Here is a 24,828-nt window from a genome sequence, read left to right as displayed (position 1 = left end):
GAGACAAGCGACGCGCGACAAAGCACTTGAGCGACAATGGAAGAATTGGTGTTGAGCGAGCACGCAGCGAAAGGTATAAATTGAGGTCTACCACGATGAACGGGAATGTCTGGTCCTCATACCAAACCTACACAGCTATCCAGTCAATATCTACTGCTCCAAAGTAACCAAAAACCTCTGAATCAGTAGGAACATTCAAGCTCGCGAGGACACTAACACCACGGTCTCTTAAGAAGGACTCTTCTTTTTGCAAAGATGGCTGAAGACATGTGTATTTCACCACTTACACCGACCAGCTTTCTTCCCAAGGACACTCCACTCGTTGAAGAAACCCAGTCGCCAGTTTCGCCTCGTCTCAGCGTGGAAGACTTGGCTTCACTACTCAGGGAGATCCCTGGATGGTCTAGCTGTGCTGGTTGTGTGGTGGCCGAGTCCCTCGAAGAGGAGTGTGCGAAGCCTTTGGACATGGTATCGAAGTTGAACCTGGCTTGCGACGACCACACTCCCACAGATTCGGGTGTCAGTCTGGATGTGAATGTCAATGGGACTGAAAGTGAGAACAGTGAGCCTCTAGTATGTCGACGATCATCGAGTATCTATTCTGACGACCCTGTGCTGCAAGAGATTGAAATTGCTGACGAGATCCAGGGCCCTTCCACTTCTGCGAAGCCGCGACTCAGAATTGATACCAAGGCCGGTTGTGAGCTGAATGCCTGGGCTATCAGAGCGCGATACTATCCAACTGAGAGTTGCAATGAAGACTCGAGTTGGCCCATTTCGGATTCAGGTTCTTCTATCGAGGAGTACTTCGAACCACCTCTCAAGGAGGGTTCTGAGGAACCTTCCGAGGACGAGAACTCTGATGATGGGGATTCTGATGGCGAGAACTCCGGTGATGGGGAGTCTGATGATGAAGACTACCTTGCAACTCCAGTGAAAAGAAAGTTGGCCTGGCAAAGATGGTTCGCTGCATCAAAGCCTCACGTGCCACGGGGCCAGTGGTGGGGTGTTGTGTGGGAACAAGAAGTGCAAAAGATCAAAATGAGAGAGATTCGCAACCGGGGCTATTGGCTGTCACCTGTGAGCGGAGAACCTGCACGCTTCTGTGAGAGCCCCGAGAGTTATTATGATGAAGAAGACTCGGATGAGGGGAGTTCCAGTGGTGATGAGGATAGTAGCGACGATGAGGAAGATGTTGAATCTCCCCGCAAGGCTCTGGAGAGCAGGATTTACACTTGGGCAGAAAATGTCGACAGTCTCAGTACACTGCGCTCCCAATTTTGTGAGAGCCCCAAGGACTATGATCAAAGTGATGCCCCTCCTAACACTCCTGCAGAAAATGGCGCCGAAGTCCCATGCTACAATACCGTCACAGAAGCAGACCTCCAATCTTTCCGCGAAGAGTATGCACGACTCCTGGCTGCGCCTAAGAGCGAGGCTGAGGAGGGATCCATGTCTCCAAAGAAGTCAGCGGGGATTTCTCCTATCGAAGCTTTTGTTGACAGTCCAGCGTTTATAATCAGTCCTACCGATATCTTCGAATCATTCCACGAGTTGGCCCACGCCAATCGTGAATTCAACTTTGTCTTCCGCGACTTGAAGCAGTCGTTCCCCATCGAGGATGATGCCGTCTCACCAACAACTGCTCTCCCTCGACTTCTAGCCGATCACCGCGCTCCGTTGGAGACAAAGTTGGTTAAGAATAAGCCCCCATGTTTCAAGTTGTGGAGCCGAGTCAAAAAGGCCATCAAATCCTACTACAAGTTGAAGAAGTCGTCTCGACCTTGAAGTAGCAGTCCGGGTGAATGGCCTGTGTGAGAGGAGCCGGACTTATCCAAGTCGCTCATCTTATGTATTGAAGTTGTGAGCTGCGGCGGGCTCATTCATGATACTCGACCTGCTAACGAGTACCCTAGAAAGCTGATACTCATTAATATTGCAAGCAGAGACTTACACACTCGATGGCAGACGTCTTGATAAATGATTATCGATTGATATCGCCGATACCTGATATGCGAATTTAAGATGCAGAATCCCTTCCAGAAAACATACCATCCCCTGCTCGCAGGAGTGAAGACTTCGGAAACCTTTGGCTAATACCTGGACTCAGTACGTATGCCGCGTATCTTGTGCTTCGTAGCTACCTCAATAGATTTCTCCACCCGTGACTGTATAGACTTAACTCGAACTCGTAGTTTCTAGACATCAAAAGTGGTATCGCTCCCGGGGTTGTAACTTGTAAGGCGTGCACTGCACTGGACGCCGCTGATTAATAGTTGAAGCTTGCAGGCACCAAGCGCCTAAGCGACTGGAGTTCTGAAGCGGAATTAGAACCGATCCCCGGGCCCCCAACCAAACGGATCATCACAAGAATGCTTGAACCTCAAGATTCCGGACGATGAGGAGGTGGGGATCGAGTTGGATAGGTGGCGAATTGCCCAAAAAGGAGCCTTGAACGCTAGTCTCGTACCTGGATGATGTACGAAATTTCAAAGTTCAAATCCAAACTTGACCTTTCATCTATTCTCCTCTTACAACACTCTCCTCCATGCATGTGGTTGGGTTGAGAGGAGCGTGGGGATGAGCTGCCTATAACGACACAATTTTCCTAATCATAATTATGAGCCCGTCAACCAGCATGACCAAAGAGGTCGCCGTCCAACAACCTACGGTTGACCTGGAGAACCGCGCCCAGGATGTCGAGCTCAGGTCTCTCGAGCCCACGACCGACTCGGACGGTGCACCACTGGAACCCGTCGTGACAGATCCCCATGGTAGTCGACCAGCCTGCTTCAGCAGCCTCCTTCAGGAAGTTCTCTTCGTCCTGACCACGACCGTCGCCGTGGGACAAAGCTCAATCTTCACGGGAGCCTTACTCTGCATGACCAACTTCATCGGCAAAGATTTGAACATGACGGCCGCCGAAGTCACCTGGATCAGTGCGGCACAGACACTTGCGGCGGGGACGTTTCTTTTGTTCTTCGGCCGGGTAGCTGATCTCTTTGGCCGACGGCTCCTGTTCTTGGTGAGTATTGGATTCTTCAGCATTTGTCTACTGGTTGCTGGGTTCGCCACCAACGCCATCTATATGGACGTCTTCTGCGGCCTTGCGGGATTGAGCTCGGCCGCGTCAGTCCCACCGGCCATTGGTAAATTGGGAGCTGTTTACGAAAAGCCGTCACGTCGGAAGAATCGTGCATTCGCCTGCTTTAGTGGAGGGAATCCGGTTGGTTTCGTGCTTGGGGCATTCATCGCGGGCGTGACGATGCAGATCACGACGTGGAGAGCCGTCTTTTGGGTCATGTCCGTCATGTATGCTTTCTTCTTTGTGGCCGCTTGGTGGACAACGCCCCCGGATACGGAGCAGAAGTTGGGAGGGTTCAACGTCGAGACATTTGTCAAATTCGATCTACTTGGGGCATTTCTGGCTGTCGTCGGTATAGCCATGTTTACAGCAGCGTTGACCATGGGAGGTGAAGCCTCGGGTGGATGGGGCACACCCTATGTGATCGCATTGCTGGTGGTAGGATTGGCCTTGACGGGAGGCTTCATCTACTGGCAGAGTGTCTTTAGATATCCTCTGATGCCGCTGGGCGTCTGGCGGGATCGCAACTTCAGCTTGGTGGTGATTATTTTGTGTTTGGGATTCTACGGCTTTTCGGGCAATATGTTCTGGGCATCTCTTGCCTGGCAACGCATCGAAGGAGTGTCTCCGTTGATGAATGCAGTCCGATTGCTACCAGCTGGAATTGGAGGCATTTTGGTCAACGTCCTGGCCGCCATGATCATGCACCGGGTCAGCAACAAGTCGATCATGATTGTTGGTGCCGCGGCGCATGTTATCTCATGTGCGTTGTACAGTGCGACAGCCCGGAACATTTCATACTGGGCGTTGTTTTTCCCAGCACAGCTGTTTGCGGTGGTCTCTCAGGATCTCGAGTTCACGGTGACGAATATGTATGTGATGTCGAGTCTTCCATCGGATCAACAATCGGTGGCGGGGGGGTTGTTCAACACCGTGATCCGATTGGGAGCGACGGTGGGGATTGGAATACAGACCAGTATCTACAACAGTGCAGGAGGTGAAGAGCACAATCGATGGAGACCGTACCAGGCTACATTTTGGGTGTCACTTGTTGGCGGTGTGTTGGCATTGGGCTTTGTTCCATTTTTGACGCTTGGTCGCCAGGGAGGTCGAAAGCATCAGGATTGATGTTGATGTCAATCATCAGTTCAGTGATACACTTGTTACATACTACCAGGGACTATGAATAACATTCACGGATGCTCTGTGAACGTATTTCCAGTGGGCGAAAGCCACATCATTAATACTCCGTATTCAGCCCCACAACCATGTCTGTTCAATCTTTGTTCTCAAGCCTGAGTTCCCCGCCTTTTTCTTGTTTGTTTCCACTTCCCTTTAAGGTTTCATTCTATTTGTCGTGTTTCACTGGCACGCGTCGCAGAGTCCAAGCCAAACGGTCAACTCAAACATCGAATGGCATCAGCATCACAACCTTGGGGAACAGGACGATAATCCATCAGTCTGATGTATGGCCGGATCGATGTTCTTATCATTGTCCATAACAATGGAAGATTGAATTGGGGCAGTGCTTGAATCGTGTCCATAACCGGCAAGCCCAGCAAGCCCAGCAAGCCCCGACCCTCCTTTCTCTTGACCCTGAACCATTTCCTTTGTTTCACATTTGCTGCCACACCTCGTCAACCAATGACCGACATCACCTGCTTCGTTTCTGACTCCAGTCTCAAGCGAACAACCAACTCCCGACCCCCCTGCTTCTATCACTATCCCGAGAATCCATTTGACAGTTATCTATTTTCGAACCTTGTCCAACAGTCAGATTTACTACTGCGTTGACTCGACCGTGGCGTGAACTTCGCTGACATTGTACCGTCTTCGCTGCGAAACGACCACTCCTACCCGAATATCTGCTCCGGCTCTTTGTCCTCCAGCTTTCGCTTTCTTCGTTATGAACAAGTGTTTATCCCTGCGGCGCACGCAAGATTTAACCGTCACCCACCAGGTCTAAGTCGCAAGCAACACAGTCACCGCCGGGATCAAGATGTGGAGGAGAAATACCGACCCCGAGCCCCAGATGGGCTATCATGCCTATCCAGAGCCAACGATGGATGATCGTTATCTCGAGACCATCCACGAGGTGGAATCTCTATATAGTCGAAACAGTCGCAGGAGTAGTGTACACCAGGCCCTTCCAGAACTACCTTTGTAAGACCTCTGCTCAGTCTTTCACAAGTCCCGATGGCTAATGCTCTTGTTTGTATCGCAGTCGTGCCGTTCCGCCTATGTATGAGCGTGATTCGGTCTATTCCAACGAACCCGTTTCCCCCATCGCTTCCCACTTCTACCAACAGCCCGCGGCCAACCGAAACATCAGTGAACGGCCAATCTCAGAACCCGAAGCCGTCTCGCCCGTCAGCAGCAGAGAAACGCTTCATGCCCATACCGAGTCAAACACCTCCGTAATCTCTCCGATCGAACCCAATTTCCCCGCTGCTACACAGAAACCACCGCCGGAATCTGCGAAACCGAGTCAGATCCCCAAGAGACTTCCACTCCCAATCGCTACCAACGTTTCCCCTGCAGAGTCGGGTGTCAAGAAGCGCTGGTCACATAAAGCAACCAAGAGTGGGGAAACCCGATGGGATGCATATTCAGGCGAACCCACGGATGGTCAAAAGGGCCACCCCTCCAGCTATAAATCTGGAGCGCCCCAACCAGAACAGTCATTCCCTCAGTTGAAAGAAAGGACGAGGCAGATTCTCGCAGGCCTTAAGGAACGGGAAGCTGTCAAGAAATCAAACTGGGCGCAATCCACCCCTGCCGAAGATCCCCTGGACAATCCAGTGGAACGACCAGCCTGGAAAGGTGCGAGTGGACGGACGACACTAGTGGAGCCTGTTAAGAACACTCCCAGTGCACGAACCAAGCCTTTATTGTTGCTTCAACGTAAGAAGGTTGAACGAAATGTCCCCAGCCCTGTGCTTGATGAGGTGTCTGAGCCCTCCCAGTCACCTAGGCCGCCAATGTCAGCCTCCGGCCCATCTCTTGCCACTATCCGATCTGTTGACTCTGCGGATTCTCTCAAGCCCGTGGCTCCATTGAAAGGAAGAAATACACCACGTGTATTATCACCAACCGAGGGTGAACATCAGACTCGAGCTCTTGAAAGCCCTTTCCAAAGTCCTGGACCTCCTCCGCGGAATATGTATGATGCTATGCCCAGTCCGGCTCCCAGCACAATTCAAGAATATGGTGCTGACAGTCCGACTCTTGGGTCGGTCGCTTCGTTTGATCCAGCTCGACCGAATTCGAGTTCGGAATCTCTCCATGAAAATGCACCACCAAAACCCCTACAGCGCGAAGCGGAGACGGCGTCCAGTTGGAACACATATGCGACGAGTAATGTGGATGAATATTCGGGTGCCCCTCCGAGTCCGATAGCACGACAGCAGTTCAACAGCAGCCCCGTCTCCTTTAATGACTCATCCACAGTTCCTCCCCCGATTATGCTGCGCAAACGTGTAGCTGCTAACAATAGCGCCCGAAGTCATGATGCCTACAGTGGTGTTTCACCGTTTGGAAACATCGGTGTACGAAAATCGAGTTCGAATATTCTTCGCAAGGCTGTGGGAGCGGAAAAGGGACGATCGGCCAGCTTGATGAGTGGAGCATCTATAAGCAAATCTCTCCCCCCAACACCCGTTGAGACATCAGCGGCAGACAAAGCCGGGACACTGGAAGCACGAATGGAGGATTTGGCCCGACGAAAGAGAAACACAAATAAAATCATTGCCGAATTACGCGAATCGTTGAAAAAGTATGCCATCGTATATGATGCGCGGAAACGAAAGGAAGTGGACAAAATGATCATCAACCTCGAACTGGAATTACAAGATATCACCAATGAAGAACACGAAACGGGGTTGAGATTACACCGCGTACAGAGGCGGAAGGACAAAGACGACTTCTACGAGCAGCCGACCGGATTATGGATCAAGAGAGTCACAACCTGAGCTCCCCCGGCTTTTCCTTTTCGACTACAGTTTAATTCCTAGCGATTGACCATTGGAAAGATGCAATCGCCCACGACCTACCACGAACATTTGTTTTATCTCTCATTCTTTTCCGAATTTTCACACTAAAGTACAGCGACGCGATGCAAGGCAATGATTTCACAGCGATCGACAAACACAATCACGAAATCGGGGTTTTTCTTTCTTCTTTTTCTCTCTTCTACTTCCTTCAACAAACTGGATTCGAAAAGTAGTGCCAAAGCAGCGAGGGCGTTGGAGGATTGAACAGTCAAATTGGACCAGATTGGATTAAAGGGAATTGGAGATATCGGAATGGTTGGAGAGTGTATTGGATGGGTACATGTTTTCTCTCAGCAGGCCAGTTCTCTTTTTGTCCTCGTGAGCTCGGATATACCATGGAGGATGGAGTCGGATATGTGTACAATTGGAGGTCTCTCAGATCCTGAGAGCATAAATGGTGAAGATGCATATGATTGTCTCTGGGTATACCCCCATTGACCAAGTCAGATGGATCAATATTACATAAGTTGAAGTCCGTCGACTCGGGCACCACGTATCTGGAAATGAACACAATCAATGAGCGTGCTCTAGCGTATTTCCTGCCTATGAACACGTGAAGACGAACTTGAAGATGGAACACTGGATGGCTGAGTCAGCCACCCTATGCCAAGCAATATCGGTTTTTTGGTGGAGTCGAAAGGCAGTGGCGGTGGATGAGGGACTTTGCGAGTCACTGCGCTGGACTTGAAGTTGGACCCTGGAACAGTAAGGCTGGCTGCACTTATCTTTCTCACTGCCACTCAACTCCATCTATCTCTCGTCTTCCGCAGATACTTCGACAATCACACTCTCCAGGCCCATTATTCCAGTACTCAGCAGTCAACAAATCATCATGGGTGGTGCAAGTCGTGAAGGTACGCCCCTCCCCTCTCCGCCTTTTCCCTCGATCGATACTCACCACCAGGACACTGCAGGCGGCAAAGTCAAGCCACTGAAGGCACCCAAGAAGGAGAAGAAAGACATGGATGAAGATGAAATCGCATTCAAGGCCAAGAAGCAAGCCGGTACATAACATCCCCCAGAAGACACCAACTTTGCGCTTGGGAGACTGGAGACTGACACCGCCTTCTTTGTTTTCTTAGACGATAAAGCCCGCAAAGAGATGGCTGACAAGGCCAAGGGAAAAGGACCACTAAACGCCGGCCAGCAGGGCATCAAGAAGAGCGGAAAGAAATAGATGCATATTCTCTTTGCCATGTCTGTGCCCGTGCCTGTTAATGAGAACTTTATGATGCAAGCAATGGCGCCTCGAAATTGGATGGATGCATGGATGCGTGGGTTGATTGATGGTGTTTGCTACGATCCGGGGAATGGAGAGATCGATTCTCAACTGAGCTGACGACCGACTATTGATCTCAATTGAATGCAATGCAATGGAACCGAATTAACCTCATCTGATCTGATCTGATCTGGTATGATACGATATGCCATGACATCCCATACCATAACGTGGATGAGTGATGGCTAGGTATTCAATTACTTCCTATGCGGCTACCAACTGATTGACTTCTTTATTTCATTCTGGTCTGATTTGACCTTGAAGATGTTATGCAGTGTTCCACATCGTTTGCCTCTGCTCTTTGTCCTTGCCTTGTATGTTTCTAATGATTTTGTTCCTTTTTCCTACAAGTGTCTCTTCAGTTTCCATGGTCTGAGGTTGACATCACCAGGACTTGATGCGAATAGAGAGCGTGTGACTGCTAACTTTGATTCAAGTCGCGGCTGGCAGTCACCATTGCTAACCACCACGATTTACCACCAACTGCGGAGCAGTGTCTAATGTCATCTGGTCCCTCTTCTCTCGCACACTAGACATTCACTCCAACATCACACTCCCAATTTGTCCCCTCGACGCACATTCTCAATTCCCTGCTTTCTGCTCTGACCCTTCTCTACTGCTGAACTCACGGCTATCACTTATTTGCGCTCTCAGCATAGGAAGGATTCAACCTGTCTCAAGCACCCTTCGTCTTTCTCCTCCTACAGTCCCCCTCCCCTTCGTCTACGCCAACGCATCAACCACCATGGAAGACACCTTTGGCGAAGCTGCTCCCGAACAACGTGAGGATCGTGGTCCCAGAATCCCACCTGCGAAATTGGCAGAGTAAGCTCAGAACCTCCTTGATCTTTATGAATCTCCTCTCTGACAAGCCCTGGTCTTGCAGTCTCAACGACACCGCTCCCTACATCTCCCTCTTCTACAAGCAAGACAGAAACTCTGCTTTGCAATGTGTAGAGCACAAATTTTCCCGCGATGTCGCCATGGTCTTCTGTGATCGTATTCGTCATGATCTCATGGACAACAGCAGTTGCAAGTCTTTCACCGTTACCGGCATCAACTTGAAAGGCCTCAAATATGTCCTCAATTGGATCAAGGCATCCGTTGAAGAGAAGAAGACTGCCGAGTTTGAGAAGGTCGATCCCTCTTCCTACTCGCTACTCTCCCAGATTCAGTGATCTAGACTAACTCCTACCCATTTCCTCCAGTTCGATCAAGATGATCCAGACATCTTCATCAAATATGTCAACGCCATCATCGCCGCCAACTACCTCGGCATCCCCGCCCGCGATTTCGCCAACAGCATGACCAAGGTCATGCTCGGTGTTGCCCGCAAAGTTCAAATGACCTGGGACCAAGTCGAATATTTCCTCTACGACCCAGCCTTGAACAACTGCAGCGATGAGGTCCGTGGCATCGCCACCGCCAGCATCTTCTACGCATGGTGGAACGCCAAGCTCACAGACGAAGATACTCCTGAAGACATGATGTATCTCTCCTGGCTGCGTGACCAAGACAAAGATCTCGACGACGCCCTGCACGACTGGTGTGTCCACAACCAAGAGGACGTGGAGAAGCGTAAGGCTGAGAAGCGTGCCAAGAGAGCCGAAGAAGCTGCTGGTGTTGATGGCGGTGCCGGCGAAGGCTGGGGTGACAATGCTGCCGCCACTGGAGCTGAGGCTTCCGCAGGTGCTGGTTGGGATACGGGAGACAGCGGTGCCGCGGCTGCGACGGGCGAGTCTTCATGGGATCAACCCACCAACGAAGAATCAACAGGTTGGGAAGACGGCACGCCAGCAGAAGCACGAAATCTCTCAAATGCGACAAACACTTTCAACGCCAATGGCGCCGCTGCTATCGATAGTGCAGACCGTACTTGGGATTCCTCTGATCATGGCGCTGTCACTCGCGAAGGAACACCAGGTGTCTACGACTCCGCATCGACGGTCAGCAGTATTCATGACGGTGGTGGCGGCGGTAGTGACGGAAAATCTCGCCTACCAGCTTTTGAGGACGATCGCGGCGCTGCTGCGGGTGGCGGTGATTGGGCTGATGAGGTCAATCAGAGTGCGGGTTGGTGAGGAAGCATTTGAAGATGTCTTTGCTCCGCGAAAAGGCTTGACTTGATTAAAGCAACGCACGTATGCATACCGTGCATCACAGTCCAGTGCAATACGGCAAGAAACAAGAAAAGTGTTGTCGAGTCTTCCAAGGCTCCCACAACCAGACACTCAGGGATGTCGGATGTACATGTCGAGAGACTTGCTTGCCTCTTTTTGTTCCTGTGGGAGGAAAATTGGCAACGCGAATGCTCATATGGAGAATTCGGGCACTGCACTAATCACTACTACGTAAATTCGTAGCTCTCAGATACTCTACCAAAGGCTCATACTGGCAACACATGGAATCGAGTCTCAAGACGCGTCTCTAGCTGCTACAAGGAGGTGAATCCTGTTCCAAAAACTTCCAGTCTTTGGTTTTGTTCCCACCCGCCCGCATTCTTCGTTGGCCCCCTCACAGTAAAGGAAATTGAGATTTTACTTAGTCTCAGACCTATGAGAAAGAGACAGGCACTGCGTGGAGCTTTCCTGCACTCCTAAAGGGGTGAATACCTTTGTCCTACTCGTTCAAGCCTAGTTTTACACCTGTGAGTGGCGAACGATACCGTCTTGCGCCCGTTCTGATATCTAACCTTGAGTCTGGTGTGAGCACCAAGGATTACGAAAGCCCCCCAAAGTGCCATTATGGACGGTGAGACAATTGAGTATTACCTCAGACTCCGGTCCTTTGTTAACCCCACCAAGGAAGAGTATTGATCGTGGGGTTCACGAGGCTGGCAGATCCACCGTTGCTGTTGATCCACTCCACGGTGGTGTCTTGCATGCTCCGCCACAGCCGGTCAGCGATCCAAACAGCGCCTCCCTCGAACGCAGACTCCAAAGCACCCGTGGTCCGATCGGCACCTCGTGTATATAAGATATTCCCATTGTGCATGCCAAACTCTCGAGTCCCACTCACCGGGTGGGTCCCTGTCCCACCCGAAAAGAGCGTTTCGATGGTTGAAAACCGCCAGCGAAGGGTGGAAAACTCGGAGACAACCACCGCGGCATTGTCTGGACCAAAAGCATCGATTTTGATAGCTGCACCCAGTGGACTATTTGTCGCCCACTTGGCATCGAGTGAAGCGTCGAATGGCGAGAAAATGGCCCACGTCGTGTTGATGAAGGTGTTGATGTTCTTGCGGAATAAGGAAAGGAAATCGGCCGCCCCCATGCGTTGGCCATTTCGGACGGGAAATTGATCGATCACAACACTGTACGTGTCGAGGTTGATCAGATTGCCCGACGCATTCTCGATCTTCTGCCACTTTATCCCTCGAGCATTGAGGTTACTGAGGATGGCACCGGGAACCTCAAAGTTGACCAGATCTAGCCAATTGTTTGCGATGGATGGGGGTGCCATCTTATATCATTGGTGTGATTGAGAATCGATAACTCTGGCGCCTTGAGGCATAAACGTCGATAACCAGACAACTAAATGGAGAATAAACTTATACGACGTTTTACGGACCTTTCGCTCATAGATTCCTGCTAGTAGAAGCCATGGGGAAATCGTAATCTACTACACAGAGAAGTAGCAGATAATACCTTTATCTTGAACGTCAGCCCCGAAGCCTAGGCTAGAATCACAAGTAGCGCACCGTTAACCAGATGCAGGGTCGTTTAAGGTCTAGAATCGCAAAGAGCCCATGTCAGGATGTCATAGAATACGAGAGGGCTTGCAAAAAGGCACACTAGCATTTTCAAGAGCTGAAAAAATACCGATGCTAGGCTTTTGAGCTATGGTATGTAGCCCTTCAGCCGCACCTACTAAATCCAGCCACTCGGTAAAGGTACTCAGGTCGCTCCAACTTCTCAAACTATGGTAACTCTGATATACGCGAGTAGGCCTTGATATCGGTTGAGTGTAATCCTGTCAAGTTTGAACTGAGTCGGCTGTGAGCTAAGTTTGATAGGGGAAAGGGTTCCGAAGATGACCCCTGGGTATGAAGATCCATCCACTCTGTCAACAATTCCACTACGATCCTGTGCGAGAGTGAAAGGTATAGAGTGATATGGATGTGGACTGGTATGTGCGGACGTTTCTAACCGAAGCCAGGAGCTTTTCTCGGTCGGTTTGTGGGTTCTACGTGGCTTTTTTGCGAGCGAAAGGTTGTCCAACAAAATGCCTTGGGGACGGATGCAGCTGCAACGATAGGTGGACAAATGAGCATAGTGAGCAGCAGAAACAGAAATTGTCGAATGAGGTCAGAACACGAAACCTGAGCTGCACAGAGGCGCCACATTGAATGGATCGCAGGATAGGATGCAGCCCCAAGTGCTCGTATCTACTCGCTGCCTCGTAGAATTGCGCCAGGAGTCTCAGCCTGATCAGAATCCCCCACCGCGGCGGGCTCGCTTGCTTTGGGGGATCATGCACGCTGTAGTTTTTTCGGGCCGCGCGCTTGTTGTCGGTTCTTAGGATCGTGAGGCATTAGCCGTAATATGCATAAGGAGGAATGTGTGTATTGGTTGGTAATTAAGAGAGAGTGTCGCATGATTAGGTGAATAGATGAGTACCCTCTAGGTAGGTCAAATGGACGTGGCAAGGCCCAGCAATGCCTCAATTGAGGTTCTTATATGTAGATACTGTGACTGTAATGTGATGTACCTGTCATTGCACTTGTGGTCAAGCAATGCACCTCAGCGGCTCACTTTGCGTGATGAAAGTGGGCTCGCTCCCATTCCTGGGCGAAATTGACAATGGACAGTGTACAGTTCGGTGATATATTTACTCATGAGCCTGTCGATTCCCTGATGACGAGTGCCCGAGATAGAAGGACGCCGGAGAACAGACGTGGCGTTGCATCGAAGGACCATTGACAATCAACCAGTCTTCATCTAGCCACCGAAAGGTAGACATCTATAGTGCAGTGTTTTTATTTTTGTTTTTATGTATTATAATGAGTATCTAGACTCCCGAAACATTTGTCGTTTTGTCCCGTTCTGCCCAGCCCATTAGGTTTCATACCTAAGACCATTCCATTCTCTCTTTCCACTAGTGTTCAATACCGTGCGGAAAACATTACAAGGAACATAAAGCTCTCCCAAATGTATATATGCCTGATACATGCGCTCTAAGCCGAAAAAAGTCCTCGGAAACCAAACACACCGTTGCGCTCACCACAGATGATGATCTCTAGTGTTTCTTCAAGCCCAACACGGAGGTCAAGCTCGTGAGGGTGTTGAGGACAGTCTGAACGAGGTCGACGACGGAAGAGACATCGACAGTGTCGGTGAGGCCGGTGACGGTGTCGAGCAGACCGGTGACGGTGCCGACGAGCGAGCTGAGATCTGCATCGACCGAGACGTTCGCGTCGACGTCGACGGTCTGGCGCTTGGTGAGACTGGCAAGGTCGCCGAGGTCGAGTCCACCGAGCTGCGTGAGGATGTCGTTCAGGGTCGAGGTGATGGTTGTTAGGGTGCTTTCGACGTCTGTGACGGTGCCGGCAACAAGACCATTGACGAGGGCTTCCACGGAGCTGACTTCGGAGGTCAATGTGGGGAGGAGGCCGGTCACAGTGGAGAGCAGGTCGCCGACTAGATCGGTCACAGGGTTGAGGACAGAGCCGAGATCGAGCCCGAGTTGGCGCTTACCAAGGTCGATGGTTGGCAGGGCTGGGATGGCGGGGAGAGCAGGGACGACGTCGGTGATGTCGTCTAGGTCCAGGTCGAGGCCTTCAACATTGACTCCGGTGGTGACATCAAGGCTGACGTCTCGCTTTGCTGCGGAAGCTGTGCATCGTATGTTAGTCTTTTGATCATAGGAAATGGGCGGCAACTGGAGAAGACGTACTTGCAAGAGGGGCGGCCAGCGTTGAAGCGGCGAAGATGCTTGAGATGATGATTGAGGCACGCATTTTGATTGTTAGTTTGGGTTTGGGGTTGGTTGTTGGGAGTAGTAGTGTTTGAGTTTGATAGTAAATGAATGTGGGGGGATTTCAAATGAGTGGACTGGAACTGATTGTTCTGAGTAGTGATTGTTGGCTGATGCTGATGAGAAGAAAAGATGTAGAGAGGGAGGACGACCTTGATGGTCTTATATAGATTTCCATGATATACTTCATATCAACTTCAACTCATGTAGGCCAGCAGGATGTGCTGCAGCAGAACACAATTTACGATGGATGCCGTTCAAACTGCAATCATGTTTCGCACCATCCTCAACAAAGTAATGGATGAACACTCACATCTCAGTTGGTAAGGATATGGAGCATTGCTAGGGAGTAAGAGAGTTACGTCTTGAAGATCGGTGATGGCATCATTTGGTTAGCTGTTTTGCAGGTTCAGTGTCGATGTCGTCCCGGATGCCTGGAGTGAAATTCACTTCTGGAAGATCGCTACCAGGTTCGGTCGTGACAAGGTCAAATGGTGTGCAAAGACCTAGAGTTTGCAATTTTGAACATAGCCCAATGCAGGAGGATCGACGGAGAATTTGAACGCTCTGGGAATCTCATGACCCAGCGACAGGGGTCCATTCGGATGGCGCCGTGGGCCCGTTGAGAATGTCCCAGGATCATGGGTGTTTTTGTGGGAGCCTCTGTGGACTTGCTCTGTTCAACCCGAATTTGATCTCGGCGAGTTCGGGCTTGAGCGGTCATCTTGTGCTGGAGAGTTCGAGGGGTAAGGCTATGGCTTGCCTTAGTTTCTGGGGTTAGGAGCCAGCAGTTCGTAAGAGTTGTAGCACATCCAGCCACAATCTCGATCACCCGCGTTCATATCACGACCTCAACACTAAATTGCCTACCGTTCTCTCGCCATCTGAAGTCAATCAGGTTACTCTATCGATGTTACTCACCTTCGTCAAGCAGATTATTTTTGCCCTTGAAATCTAACATTTGACTCTCCTGTCGATCCCAAAGGCGACCAAAGAGCCTTTGACGAATGTTATGATGGTTTGTGGAGAGACAGGGTGTCTCCCCTGTGGATTGACACCTTGTGACATAGCATTGGTATCCGGACCGTATCGAGGAGGATGCAGAAAGCTTGGACATCAATGCAGCTAGTGAAGACAAACAGTACTCCGTACTTGTCTTCTTCTGTCTTTCCCCACCTGAAGAAACATAGACAAAGTTGGCTCTTTCGGACGGGTCCGTTGTTGACCAATGCGACGAACTGCTTGTTAAGTGTCAGGCAGCATAGGCATGAACAAGCGGTATGAGTTTACTGTTCGGGTGATGGCAATCTCGATTAAAAGGACTCTAGCCTCACCAAGCCCATGTAAGCTGGGCTGGAAACTCGCTCGGCGGATTTGTATCCAGCCCAACACTGGGACGGAACCACTTTTAAGTGTTGCGACATATCGTTTTCGGATGTTTTATGTCAATCAGACCTTAGATGAAACTGGACAGATATGTAGGAGGATGTGCACGGTGCATCGATGGGGTCGGGATATAAATCCGAGGGATATGATATTCAGCGGAGTATTCAAACCATGATGCAGCTATCACCAACACTTGTATGCTTCGCAGTAGCAGTCGAATTACGCGTCTCAGTGTCCCATCGCCTTTTTGTCGCATCCGAGATTTCCACTTCCCTAATCCACTTTGGCTAATTTCCTATTGTTTATCATGAATGCTACTCCTCCTATATTCCTCGCAGTGCGAGTGGTCCTTGTATCAGTGTGATACTAGTCCAAGCACTGGCAGCAATGAAGAATTATTGCTTCAAAGGAAGGACTCGTATCCATACCACAGCTCATCCTTTGAACCTGTTGTTTGGAGGTGCAGTACCCCTCCGAGGCAAACAAGCACTTCGTACCTTATCAACAAGATTGGATCGGGACTAGCACGTACGGTTAAAGGCGATATCTTGCCCAATGTCTTACTTACCTTTTGGCCTAGTTGAGCCGAATTACCGCTGTCCCCGAGCCGAATAGAAAATTGATCTTTCTTTCGCCTCTGCAATCAAGTCGCTGGGATCTCTTGCTTGTTTTTTCCATTGTCTGTCTATCTTTCTCAGTTTGGTGATTATTCAAGTATCCGTACCTCGTCCATCTTTTGCATTTTCAATAGCACATTCGTTTTCTTGTTGATCTTGTATCTGCAATGGTTTCGACATCGGCGATCTTCGCCATTCTCTCGCTGTCATTGGCCTCGTTCACTCAGGCCCAAACATGTACCCCTTGCGAAGATGTACACTTCTTCTTGGCTCGTGGTAATAATGAGCCTTACCCAGGACGACAGGGGGATCTAGTTGCGGCTACTTGTGATGGTCTTTCCAGTTGTGGTTATGAAAATCTCATCTATTCCGCTCTCTTCACCGATTTGTCTTGCCAGACAACCTACGATGGTGTACTAGCCGGATTCAAACAATTGACCTCATATGCGGAACGCTGCCCCAAGTCGAAGCTCATCCTTGCTGGATATTCCCAAGGAGGTCAGATCGTCGCCGATATTCTAGGTGGTGGTGGTGGTGTCTCCTTCAATGGTTGCATCCAGCCCTCGACCCCTGCCCTAGACCCAACGACGAGTCCTGGAAACAGACGTGAGTTACTGACTTCTTCCATGTCACTCTTGAATAGAGCACTCGTTTACTGGAGGCTTGACTAACACAAATGTACAGTTTCTGCTGTCATCATCTTCGGTAATACTCGCCATACCGCGAACCAGCCGTATAATTTCGGCAATGGTTCTAGTTTTGATGGTCTTTTCCCCAGAACGGACGCTGCTATGTTGACCGCTCTTGACAAATACACTCCTGTTCTGCGCGATTGGTGTCTCGAAGTGAGTCGCAGTCCCTGCCATCAATCTTATGCTCAATCTGCTGACACATTCTCCATAGCCCGACCCAATTTGCGCTGGCAACAAGAGTGATGCTCTAGTCTCGACCCATCTTGGCTATTATCAGCACTATTCGAATGAAGCAGCCGACTGGATCAAATCTGTGGCTGGTTTGAAAGACAAATCGGATCACCAAACCGTCATTCCAACCTACGTTAGTGGCACTGTCCAGGACTATGCAACCGTCGCAAACTTCACTCCTTCAGGAAGTGTGATACCTGCTGCTACCACAGTTCCCGTTGTTGAATGTGGTGACCTACCAGCAAACTCCACCAGCACTTCTAGCAATCTCTCAACCAGCCGTTCCGTGACCACTGCAAGCAGCACTGCTGCACCTTCAACAACCTCGAGCAGTGTGCTTCCGGCATCGACAACTGCTGCACCTACTAGCAGCGCTACCGGAGCTACTGGATCCAACGGTAGCTCAACCAGCTATGCTGCGAATATGGGCTTGGTTGTGTTCCTTACCCTGCTTGTTTCCATCTTAGCCTAAAGACTTAATGCGAGAACTAGATGCTTAGATTAATATAATAATGTAATATTGACGCCATTGACCAGCTATATGGACAGGGGAGTTCAATCATCTGTGCGATATTTCAAAATTCATCTTGACACTACATACCAATGTAACAGGTTTCCCCAGATTGGGAACTTTAATCTAAATTTCGGGTTGGGACCAGGGGACGACAGCTGTTCATCAGGCTACCCTTGGAAAACCCCAACTAAACCCATGAATTCCTGGGGGACATTTCATCATCTACTAATTTTTAGTGAATTAAATTTCCCGACAACTCGTCCTGGTCAGCTACTCGATACGGTCGCGAATCCACCAACACAAACCTGAAAAGATCCCTTCTCGGTCTAAGTGGGCTGTAGTGAGAAGATCTGCGCACAGCTATTGAGATGATTAAGTGATGTGTGGGTGCCAGATTGCATGCCTGGTTAAAGGGAACGACTGAAATGTGTCATGTACCAGACCACCTCGACTTGGAACTCCAGATGTTGATCATATGAGCACACAGAAATGGAGGGCGAAGGAAAATGGAAGGATGACTGAGATGAAAGCTGCTTTTGAATTTCTGAAGTCGAAGTCAACGAGGAAGATACCTGAGTTTTGGTGCTCAGTTGCTCTTTCCTCAGCACGACTTGTGGTTTCGCACCTTCCAACAATCAGTCACTGCAATTGCTTGCGTGCATTGCAGTGACTGCCAGTTCTGCTCTCCGTCTACCTTTCTCTCAGATTCACAATCTGCACTTCTGTTGAATTTCATCCCATCACCTTGCAGTTTTCAATCGAGGTGGTACGTACGATTTCTGAACGTTCCCAATCTCTTGAAACCAAAGCCATCTGTCATCATCATGCTCGTCTCTAGCAGCGTGCTTTCGGCACTGCCTCTTCTCGCTTTGAACCTGTTTGTTCATTTCATTTTGTCAAGTGCTGGTGTTCATGGCCGTCAATCTTGTGACCAGGGTCATTTTATCTGCTCGCCGCCTGGAATATTCCCTCATGATGGCCATTTCATCGAGACCCATCTCGCTGACCTCTACATGAACCTGCTTACAACTGTGAAGCCTCAAGACGGCACTCCACCGGTGCTTTTCGACACTGCAGAGTCCAGGTTTCCAAAGTCACTACAAACCCTCGAGCTTCCACAGACCATTTGCTGCAAGATTCTCCTCTCCCAGTTCCCCTGAACACGATGATCTGACCTAGTACAGGTGCTGAGACGACTGATTGCTTGCTTCTGACCACCTGGAAAGTCCCGTTGTGCTGGGTACGTGCTGTCTTTCCTTCTGCCGCTATTTGGCACTGAACACGCCTTCAATTTTAGGACCGTTTCACCACAAATTACTGGCTTTCAGACAAGTCGTACGGTTCTATGACCACAGGCGTCTACCATTGTGCATCCGGTGGCTCGGCCAACCTCTTTACGGGTGATTTCAATCTTCCAAATGGACAAACCGGAAATCTCTATGCACAGAACAAGACTGAACAACCAAACCTGTCCACACTCCATCTGCCAACTCCTTACACAAGCAGTGGTGTAGGATCTGCTATTCCTGCTACAGCAGTGGGCACAGATGCATCATATTCTACTCAGAGCACTACAGCCATTGGCTATGGACAGCCACAGAATATCACCCAGGCCCCCACTGGTGCACCGACCGCTGGTGGTGGCTTCCCCATTGTCACAAACATTATCAATTTAACTCCCACAATCACTCCTCCGATAGTCAGTGGGTTGGGAGCACATGTCGAGGACCTCAGCGGGCAGAAGATTCTATTAGTTCTGGCAATTGTGATCGGTAGTGTTGTCGTGCTACTCTGAAGGCAACGATAGCCGTTAGGACTGAAGGTACAGAGGGTAGGAATGGATTTAACAATGGAGGTATGTTGCTGAAAAACAATCATGAAAATCCAGGAGCTACGGAACAATGGATCTGAGGGTTTTCCAATCTGAGGACCAGAATGCTCAGGAGGGGACTGAACTAAAGCTGTACTTTACCGTTAGACATCGGCATAAGTTAGTGATGGACTAAATATAAATTCAAATCACATCCGAATCCTGACAGCTTTTCAGTTTTTTTGTAACATACCATACATCCCTCTCGTTGCCATGAGTCAGGGCTTGATAATGCCTCGATCATAAGCGAACAAATATTCAAACATCACTACCATTTGACATGAGAAGCACTTGTGTTAAAATTCTTTGGGAGTCTAGTATCGGGGACAAGAAGCATTGCCCTTCGATGTTCTATTCATGTCATTCATCGTTAACAGCTACAAGACGAGTTTACTCCCAAATGCTGTCGTCTACCTAGTCAGCGGATCGCTCGAATTCCATATCAACTCATCAAGGCTTTCGTTGCGGACGACCCCACTGTACTTCCGTCGTAGCCTTAGGATGAATTTTCATCGGCAAGATAGTACTCGACACCCAGTACCCTGTGGTCATCGTCCATTTGACATTCTTTCGTCAACCCGTACAAGGCCCGGATTTGAAGAAAACAAAAAGACTTTTTCCCTTTTTGGCTCCTCCCTGCCGGTACATTACATCTCGAAAGGCTGGCAGTTCATCTCATGCCTCGTTCATTCGGTCGTTCACTCGCCCACTCAGTAAATTGTTCACGACACATCCATCGCCTGCAGCGGGACTTGGACGGTCGAGACCATCTGCTGGACCCCTGGATGCGGGCTTGGAATGCCGTTTCGAGTCTCCACTTCACTGCCCTTGGGGTTCCCGCCTCCATTTCCATTCGCGTTGATGTGTGCATTGATCTGCTCGGATGTCAATTGTGCCCCTTGGAGGTCATTCGAGCTGACTCGACGCGTCACGTTGATGGTATCTGCCATGGGTGGACTGGATTGAGGGATAGGTAGGGTCGATTTGGCGGCGAGGGGTCTGTATGCCGCGTTGTTGATCGAATTGAGAGTGCCGTTGGTTGCTTGCGGGGTTATTGGTCGTTTTCCTGCCGGGGAAGAAGTCGTCTCCTTGCCTTTGCGATACCTAAGCTGCACGACTAGGGACTCCTGCGTGTTGTCGTCGTCACCGCCAATGATGTCGTCCGCGTCCAAGCCCTCATCGCTCATCGCGTCATCTTCGTCTTCGTCCTCGCCGTCAAAGTCGGGTTCCGACTCGTCTGGCTCGTTCTCGTTCCCGCTCCATTCCTTGCCAGAGGATTGATCTTCGTCGCTGTCGGACCCGGCTCCATCATTGAAGCGCTCTCGCGCGGGGCGGACGGGTCTGCCAGACCTTGACAGACGGTGCCCTCTTCCGGTCGGTGCTGTTGTCGGCATGTCTTCGCTTGTTTCTGTCATGTGTCCCTCGCCTGTAATCTTCTCCAGCTCTTTGCGCTGATCAATCAACATGCTCTCGCCGTACATACCGCCCAGTCTGGACTTGACTTGTCTCCCACTTGCGGTGACTGTCGGGCCGGCTTCAAACGGTGTAGAGAATCCTGAGTCTCTGGCTGATCGTCTGCTAGACATCTCGTCCGAGCCATCTTCCTCATCCGAAAACGTGTATTTCATTCTCTTGCCTCGTGTTCGCCCCTCGTAGAGTGAGAATCCGGGTTCGGGTCGTGAAAAGGCGGCCTTTCGTGCTAGGCGGTAGTCGCGACGCTTTCGTTTCTAGATCGTTTGTCAGTGACTTGCAAGATACGGGAAGATCATTACTCTGGCTAACCTCATCTCCAGCTTCAAACCTGGGAATTGCTGACCGCAGCTTGTCGCTGATGACCTTGGACGTCTGAGTATGCTCCTCGCCAAATTTGTCCGCCAGCGCAACTACTTCAGGTATTGAGCCTGCAATGCTGAACCAGGTATTGGATTTCGATGTCTTCCCATCATTCTCCCGGTATATTCTGAAGTGCGAGTCCTCAAGTCCCTCAATAAGCCAGTATTTGCGACGGTATTGGTCTGAAAACCATGGCTGCACGCTTCGAGGTTGGTTCCGGTCATCGTCGCGGCGGGGTTGCTTGTAGGATTCTTTGATTATAGCCTGCACCACTTCTGACTGATTCAACGACCAGAGGGCGAGGGCTTTGAGTAGATTCAACTATGTTGCGGTCAGTGCTTGTAGATTTCGCGGCTTTCGAGGGTACTGACGCGCTCTTCAGGTGTCATGTTGTTGAAGCTTTTACCACCGTGTATGGGATTTGTTCCTTGCCACGCAGCCAGCCACTGGTGCTGGTTTGAAGAGATGGCATCCTCGAGTGCTCGTCCATGGTGACCGCGTCTGACATAGAAAAGTTAACGACTGTTTCGCGCAGCTGGGAAGTATTGGTGGGGGCCACAAACTCAACATCCTTTTTTCGGTTCAGTACCAATCCCAACAACGCGCAAAGGAGTCTTTCAGCGTGCTCGTCCGGTAGCTCACCCTGAACCCCTCTTTCAATATCTTGGGGGCCATAATGTGGTAAGGACTTGGGAAACGCGTCGCTGAAACGGCTTCTGAACATGACGAGGAACGCGATCGACCCATTGTCGGCTAGTATATAGTCGTGAGGTGGTGACGGAGCGCGTTTGGGAGGTTCTGGTATGGGGTCGTCTTTAGGTGCGGGCTTGAAATAGCGATTTAGTCCCTTAGGAGCAGTCATTTTGAGTACCATCTCTTCGTCATCGCTAGAGGGAGCCGAAGACAAAGAGGATGAGTCTGAGTCCGCCATGGTCAGGGAAATAAAAAGTTACGAGTAGAACAGGATGTTGGGGTGGGCGTAAGTTGAGGAAGGAAGGTGGAATTTAGATGGAAATTACGCAGCAGTGGAGGTGACAATAAAGGCCAATGCGGAAATGGGAAGCGGTCTGCCAGCGAGCTAAATAATTGCTAGCAGAAGATCCTCATACGTCAACTTGGCACAGGGAGACATGGCCGCGCTTTGGTGTACAGAATCTATGCCAGCATTTTCGACCTGTCTTCCCAATATCTGGTTCATAGCTGACGCTCACCATCCACATAAAGCTGAGGCCTCCCTGACTTCTTCCACCTGGATGTTCAGGATCCATTCCAGTATTCGTATAATCTTTGTGGGTTTGTTGGACAGCCCTGCTGGGGTTCCGCATGTAGCATATGCCAAGCACAACTCAAGATGCAGCATACTCCATACTCCAAAACAGGCTGGCAACCAACCAGACATAGCATCTCTTTCCGTACCTGGCTGTAATCTGTAAAGCATACCACGACTGTGACCGCTGCGGTCGAAAGAGAACGGGCACTGGTGTTGAACATTCGGAACATCGATTTCAAGCTTGTACCTGTGGAAAATTGGAACCCAAAGATTCTTCTGCGCGGCGTTCTCCGAGCAGCGCAATGCAGTATTCTGTCATCCCAATGCCTGAATCCGATGAGTTACTGCCAAAAATCCGAAAAAACATTGTTGTACACGTATCAGTTGTTCTGAACTTGCGGCGTTACCTCCGGGCTGAAGGTCAAGGACCACAATGGTAGCATGACTGACACCTCACACCAAGGAAACTGATAACCCAGTATCGTGCAGGTCCTGCCTAAAATCGTGCTTGTGCAAGCTCCTGGGATGATATTGTCATCGTGCCTTGGAGTCTCGACTGACTTTCGACTGTGACAATGGCCCTCTCAGGAGTCACAACGATTCGTTGCAATGACATGAGTTCCAATGGGCTTCTCAGATGTTTTCGGAGCCAAAAAATCTCTGGTTAGAAGTCTCCTCGAGGTGAGTATATTCGGTGGCATTGGTGATTATCAGACCAAGTTCCCTCTTCTCTGGAGATCAGCCAATGAGATGCCCGGGTCTGCCGATCCCGTTTCACTCAACCACCGCCTGGAAGAAAAATCTCGCGGTTTGTCCAACGATATTGTTGCCGACACAGTTTCAGCAACATATGATGTGATAAAAGGACCTACCTATCGAATATGTGAACAAATCATGAGCCTGGCTCTGAAGTAGTGACAATGAAGTATCTGTGTTGAGTAGTTTTATTAGCGGAGATCAAAGGCTAATGGGATACTGGTAGTATTGGAGCATTCCTCATAACGGAAACTTGATTGTATATCATGCAGAGTCGGACGGTGGCAGTGGCGGATGAGGTTGGAAAGTGGAAGCTGATGTTCTGCGTGCCAAGGTATGGGAAACTGCTCGTGATTCTTGGGGACAAAAGTGATGCCGCCCTATACTCTGCCTGTCTCGCTAGACTAAATTGACTAGCGCCTTGGCTGGCATTGTGCAACCTAAAACTGTCCTCCGTCGGTCCCTAAGTGCGGAGGTACTCGGAAACCTTATGTAGGCGTGGTGAATACGAAACGAGGCCTGTAATCCCGGAGGACTATCTTCGACGAGGCTGAAAGCAAAAGGTCGTACAAGGATGAAAAAGTTCTCATTTACCATGATTTCAGAAACCTTTTTGAACATGGTAGTATGATTCAAAATTTTCATGCGAGATAAAAGATCGAGATCCAAGCTACCATTTAAATTCTATCTACGATGCGATAGACTAACACCGCACATCAACCGCGAATCTGTGTATCATCCCATGGAAATTCCCCATGGCATATGAATCATTTTAGCAGAGGTTACTTCGAGTCAGAATAGTATTGTAGTTTTCAAGTAGATAAATATCCGCAGTTTCGCCGACATACCTCACCGACACAAAATTGAAGACAACTAAACACTCCTTGAAATAAGTTGTTGTTACTTGCACTCAATAGCGAACTCTCTATTTGATATTGAGACTTGTTCTTCTCGTACTAAAACGCTATCCTAGTATAAGGGTCAAGATAGAAATCGTATAATTCATCCACTCTTCCATTATTCAACGTCAAGTTCCCGCGTCGATAATGGCTCCTATGGTTTGCAGACTCAGATATCGCAAAGGTGAACCTCTTGGCCTTGCAATCTATCCTGCAACGACCTTCAGTTCACTCCCGCTTGAAATTCGGAACAGGATCTATGGTCTACTTTTGATCAGCTCCGAGCCAATCGTCGTCTACACAAAATCCTCAATTTTTCTAGCAGACCCTGAAGGGTACTATCCCGAACATCGCGAGCAGCCGCCCTC

General features: G+C 49.8%; 10 protein-coding genes across 10 annotated transcripts; 7 read left to right on the top strand and 3 right to left on the bottom strand.

Moving 5' to 3' along the window:
- Window positions 1-255: 255 nt before the first annotated feature.
- Window positions 256-1,788, top strand: LTR84_001091 (uncharacterized protein; the record flags this gene model as incomplete). Its single annotated transcript, XM_064844717.1, has 1 exon — window positions 256-1,788. The coding sequence occupies one exon, from the start codon at window positions 256-258 to the stop codon at window positions 1,786-1,788; it is 1,533 nt and encodes a 510-aa protein (XP_064712577.1).
- An 850-nt stretch (window positions 1,789-2,638) lies between these two features.
- Window positions 2,639-4,213, top strand: LTR84_001090 (uncharacterized protein; the record flags this gene model as incomplete). The annotated part of the gene is made up of 1 exon (XM_064844716.1): window positions 2,639-4,213. The coding sequence occupies one exon, from the start codon at window positions 2,639-2,641 to the stop codon at window positions 4,211-4,213; it is 1,575 nt and encodes a 524-aa protein (XP_064712576.1).
- An 871-nt stretch (window positions 4,214-5,084) lies between these two features.
- LTR84_001089 (uncharacterized protein) lies at window positions 5,085-7,056 on the top strand (the record flags this gene model as incomplete). The annotated part of the gene is made up of 2 exons (XM_064844715.1): window positions 5,085-5,248; window positions 5,310-7,056. 2 exons carry the CDS (start codon window positions 5,085-5,087, stop codon window positions 7,054-7,056), a joined length of 1,911 nt encoding a protein of 636 aa, XP_064712575.1.
- A 913-nt stretch (window positions 7,057-7,969) lies between these two features.
- TMA7 (Translation machinery-associated protein 7) lies at window positions 7,970-8,314 on the top strand (the record flags this gene model as incomplete). Its single annotated transcript, XM_064844714.1, has 3 exons — window positions 7,970-7,991; window positions 8,052-8,141; window positions 8,220-8,314. The coding sequence occupies 3 exons, from the start codon at window positions 7,970-7,972 to the stop codon at window positions 8,312-8,314; spliced, it is 207 nt and encodes a 68-aa protein (XP_064712574.1).
- Window positions 8,315-9,161: 847 nt separating this feature from the next.
- Window positions 9,162-10,497, top strand: LTR84_001087 (uncharacterized protein; the record flags this gene model as incomplete). The annotated part of the gene is made up of 3 exons (XM_064844713.1): window positions 9,162-9,241; window positions 9,303-9,552; window positions 9,625-10,497. The coding sequence occupies 3 exons, from the start codon at window positions 9,162-9,164 to the stop codon at window positions 10,495-10,497; spliced, it is 1,203 nt and encodes a 400-aa protein (XP_064712573.1).
- Window positions 10,498-11,206: 709 nt separating this feature from the next.
- Window positions 11,207-11,878, bottom strand: LTR84_001086 (uncharacterized protein; the record flags this gene model as incomplete). The annotated part of the gene is made up of 1 exon (XM_064844712.1): window positions 11,207-11,878. The coding sequence occupies one exon, from the start codon at window positions 11,876-11,878 to the stop codon at window positions 11,207-11,209; it is 672 nt and encodes a 223-aa protein (XP_064712572.1).
- A 1,776-nt stretch (window positions 11,879-13,654) lies between these two features.
- Window positions 13,655-14,375, bottom strand: LTR84_001085 (uncharacterized protein; the record flags this gene model as incomplete). Its single annotated transcript, XM_064844711.1, has 2 exons — window positions 13,655-14,250; window positions 14,312-14,375. The coding sequence occupies 2 exons, from the start codon at window positions 14,373-14,375 to the stop codon at window positions 13,655-13,657; spliced, it is 660 nt and encodes a 219-aa protein (XP_064712571.1).
- A 2,187-nt stretch (window positions 14,376-16,562) lies between these two features.
- On the top strand, window positions 16,563-17,790 carry LTR84_001084 (uncharacterized protein; the record flags this gene model as incomplete). Its single annotated transcript, XM_064844710.1, has 3 exons — window positions 16,563-17,001; window positions 17,080-17,240; window positions 17,299-17,790. 3 exons carry the CDS (start codon window positions 16,563-16,565, stop codon window positions 17,788-17,790), a joined length of 1,092 nt encoding a protein of 363 aa, XP_064712570.1.
- An 866-nt stretch (window positions 17,791-18,656) lies between these two features.
- LTR84_001083 (uncharacterized protein) lies at window positions 18,657-19,627 on the top strand (the record flags this gene model as incomplete). Its single annotated transcript, XM_064844709.1, has 3 exons — window positions 18,657-18,963; window positions 19,017-19,072; window positions 19,130-19,627. The coding sequence occupies 3 exons, from the start codon at window positions 18,657-18,659 to the stop codon at window positions 19,625-19,627; spliced, it is 861 nt and encodes a 286-aa protein (XP_064712569.1).
- A 797-nt stretch (window positions 19,628-20,424) lies between these two features.
- LTR84_001082 (uncharacterized protein) lies at window positions 20,425-22,397 on the bottom strand (the record flags this gene model as incomplete). Its single annotated transcript, XM_064844708.1, has 3 exons — window positions 20,425-21,429; window positions 21,485-21,856; window positions 21,942-22,397. The coding sequence occupies 3 exons, from the start codon at window positions 22,395-22,397 to the stop codon at window positions 20,425-20,427; spliced, it is 1,833 nt and encodes a 610-aa protein (XP_064712568.1).
- Window positions 22,398-24,828: the final 2,431 nt, after the last annotated feature.

The sequence above is a fragment of the Exophiala bonariae genome (assembly GCF_035927105.1).
Source record: "Exophiala bonariae strain CCFEE 5792 chromosome Unknown scaffold_1, whole genome shotgun sequence".
Lineage (NCBI taxonomy): Eukaryota > Fungi > Ascomycota > Eurotiomycetes > Chaetothyriales > Herpotrichiellaceae > Exophiala > Exophiala bonariae.
Note: the sequence above shows the minus strand (reverse complement) of the source record. Positions and strands in the feature narration are given on the sequence as shown.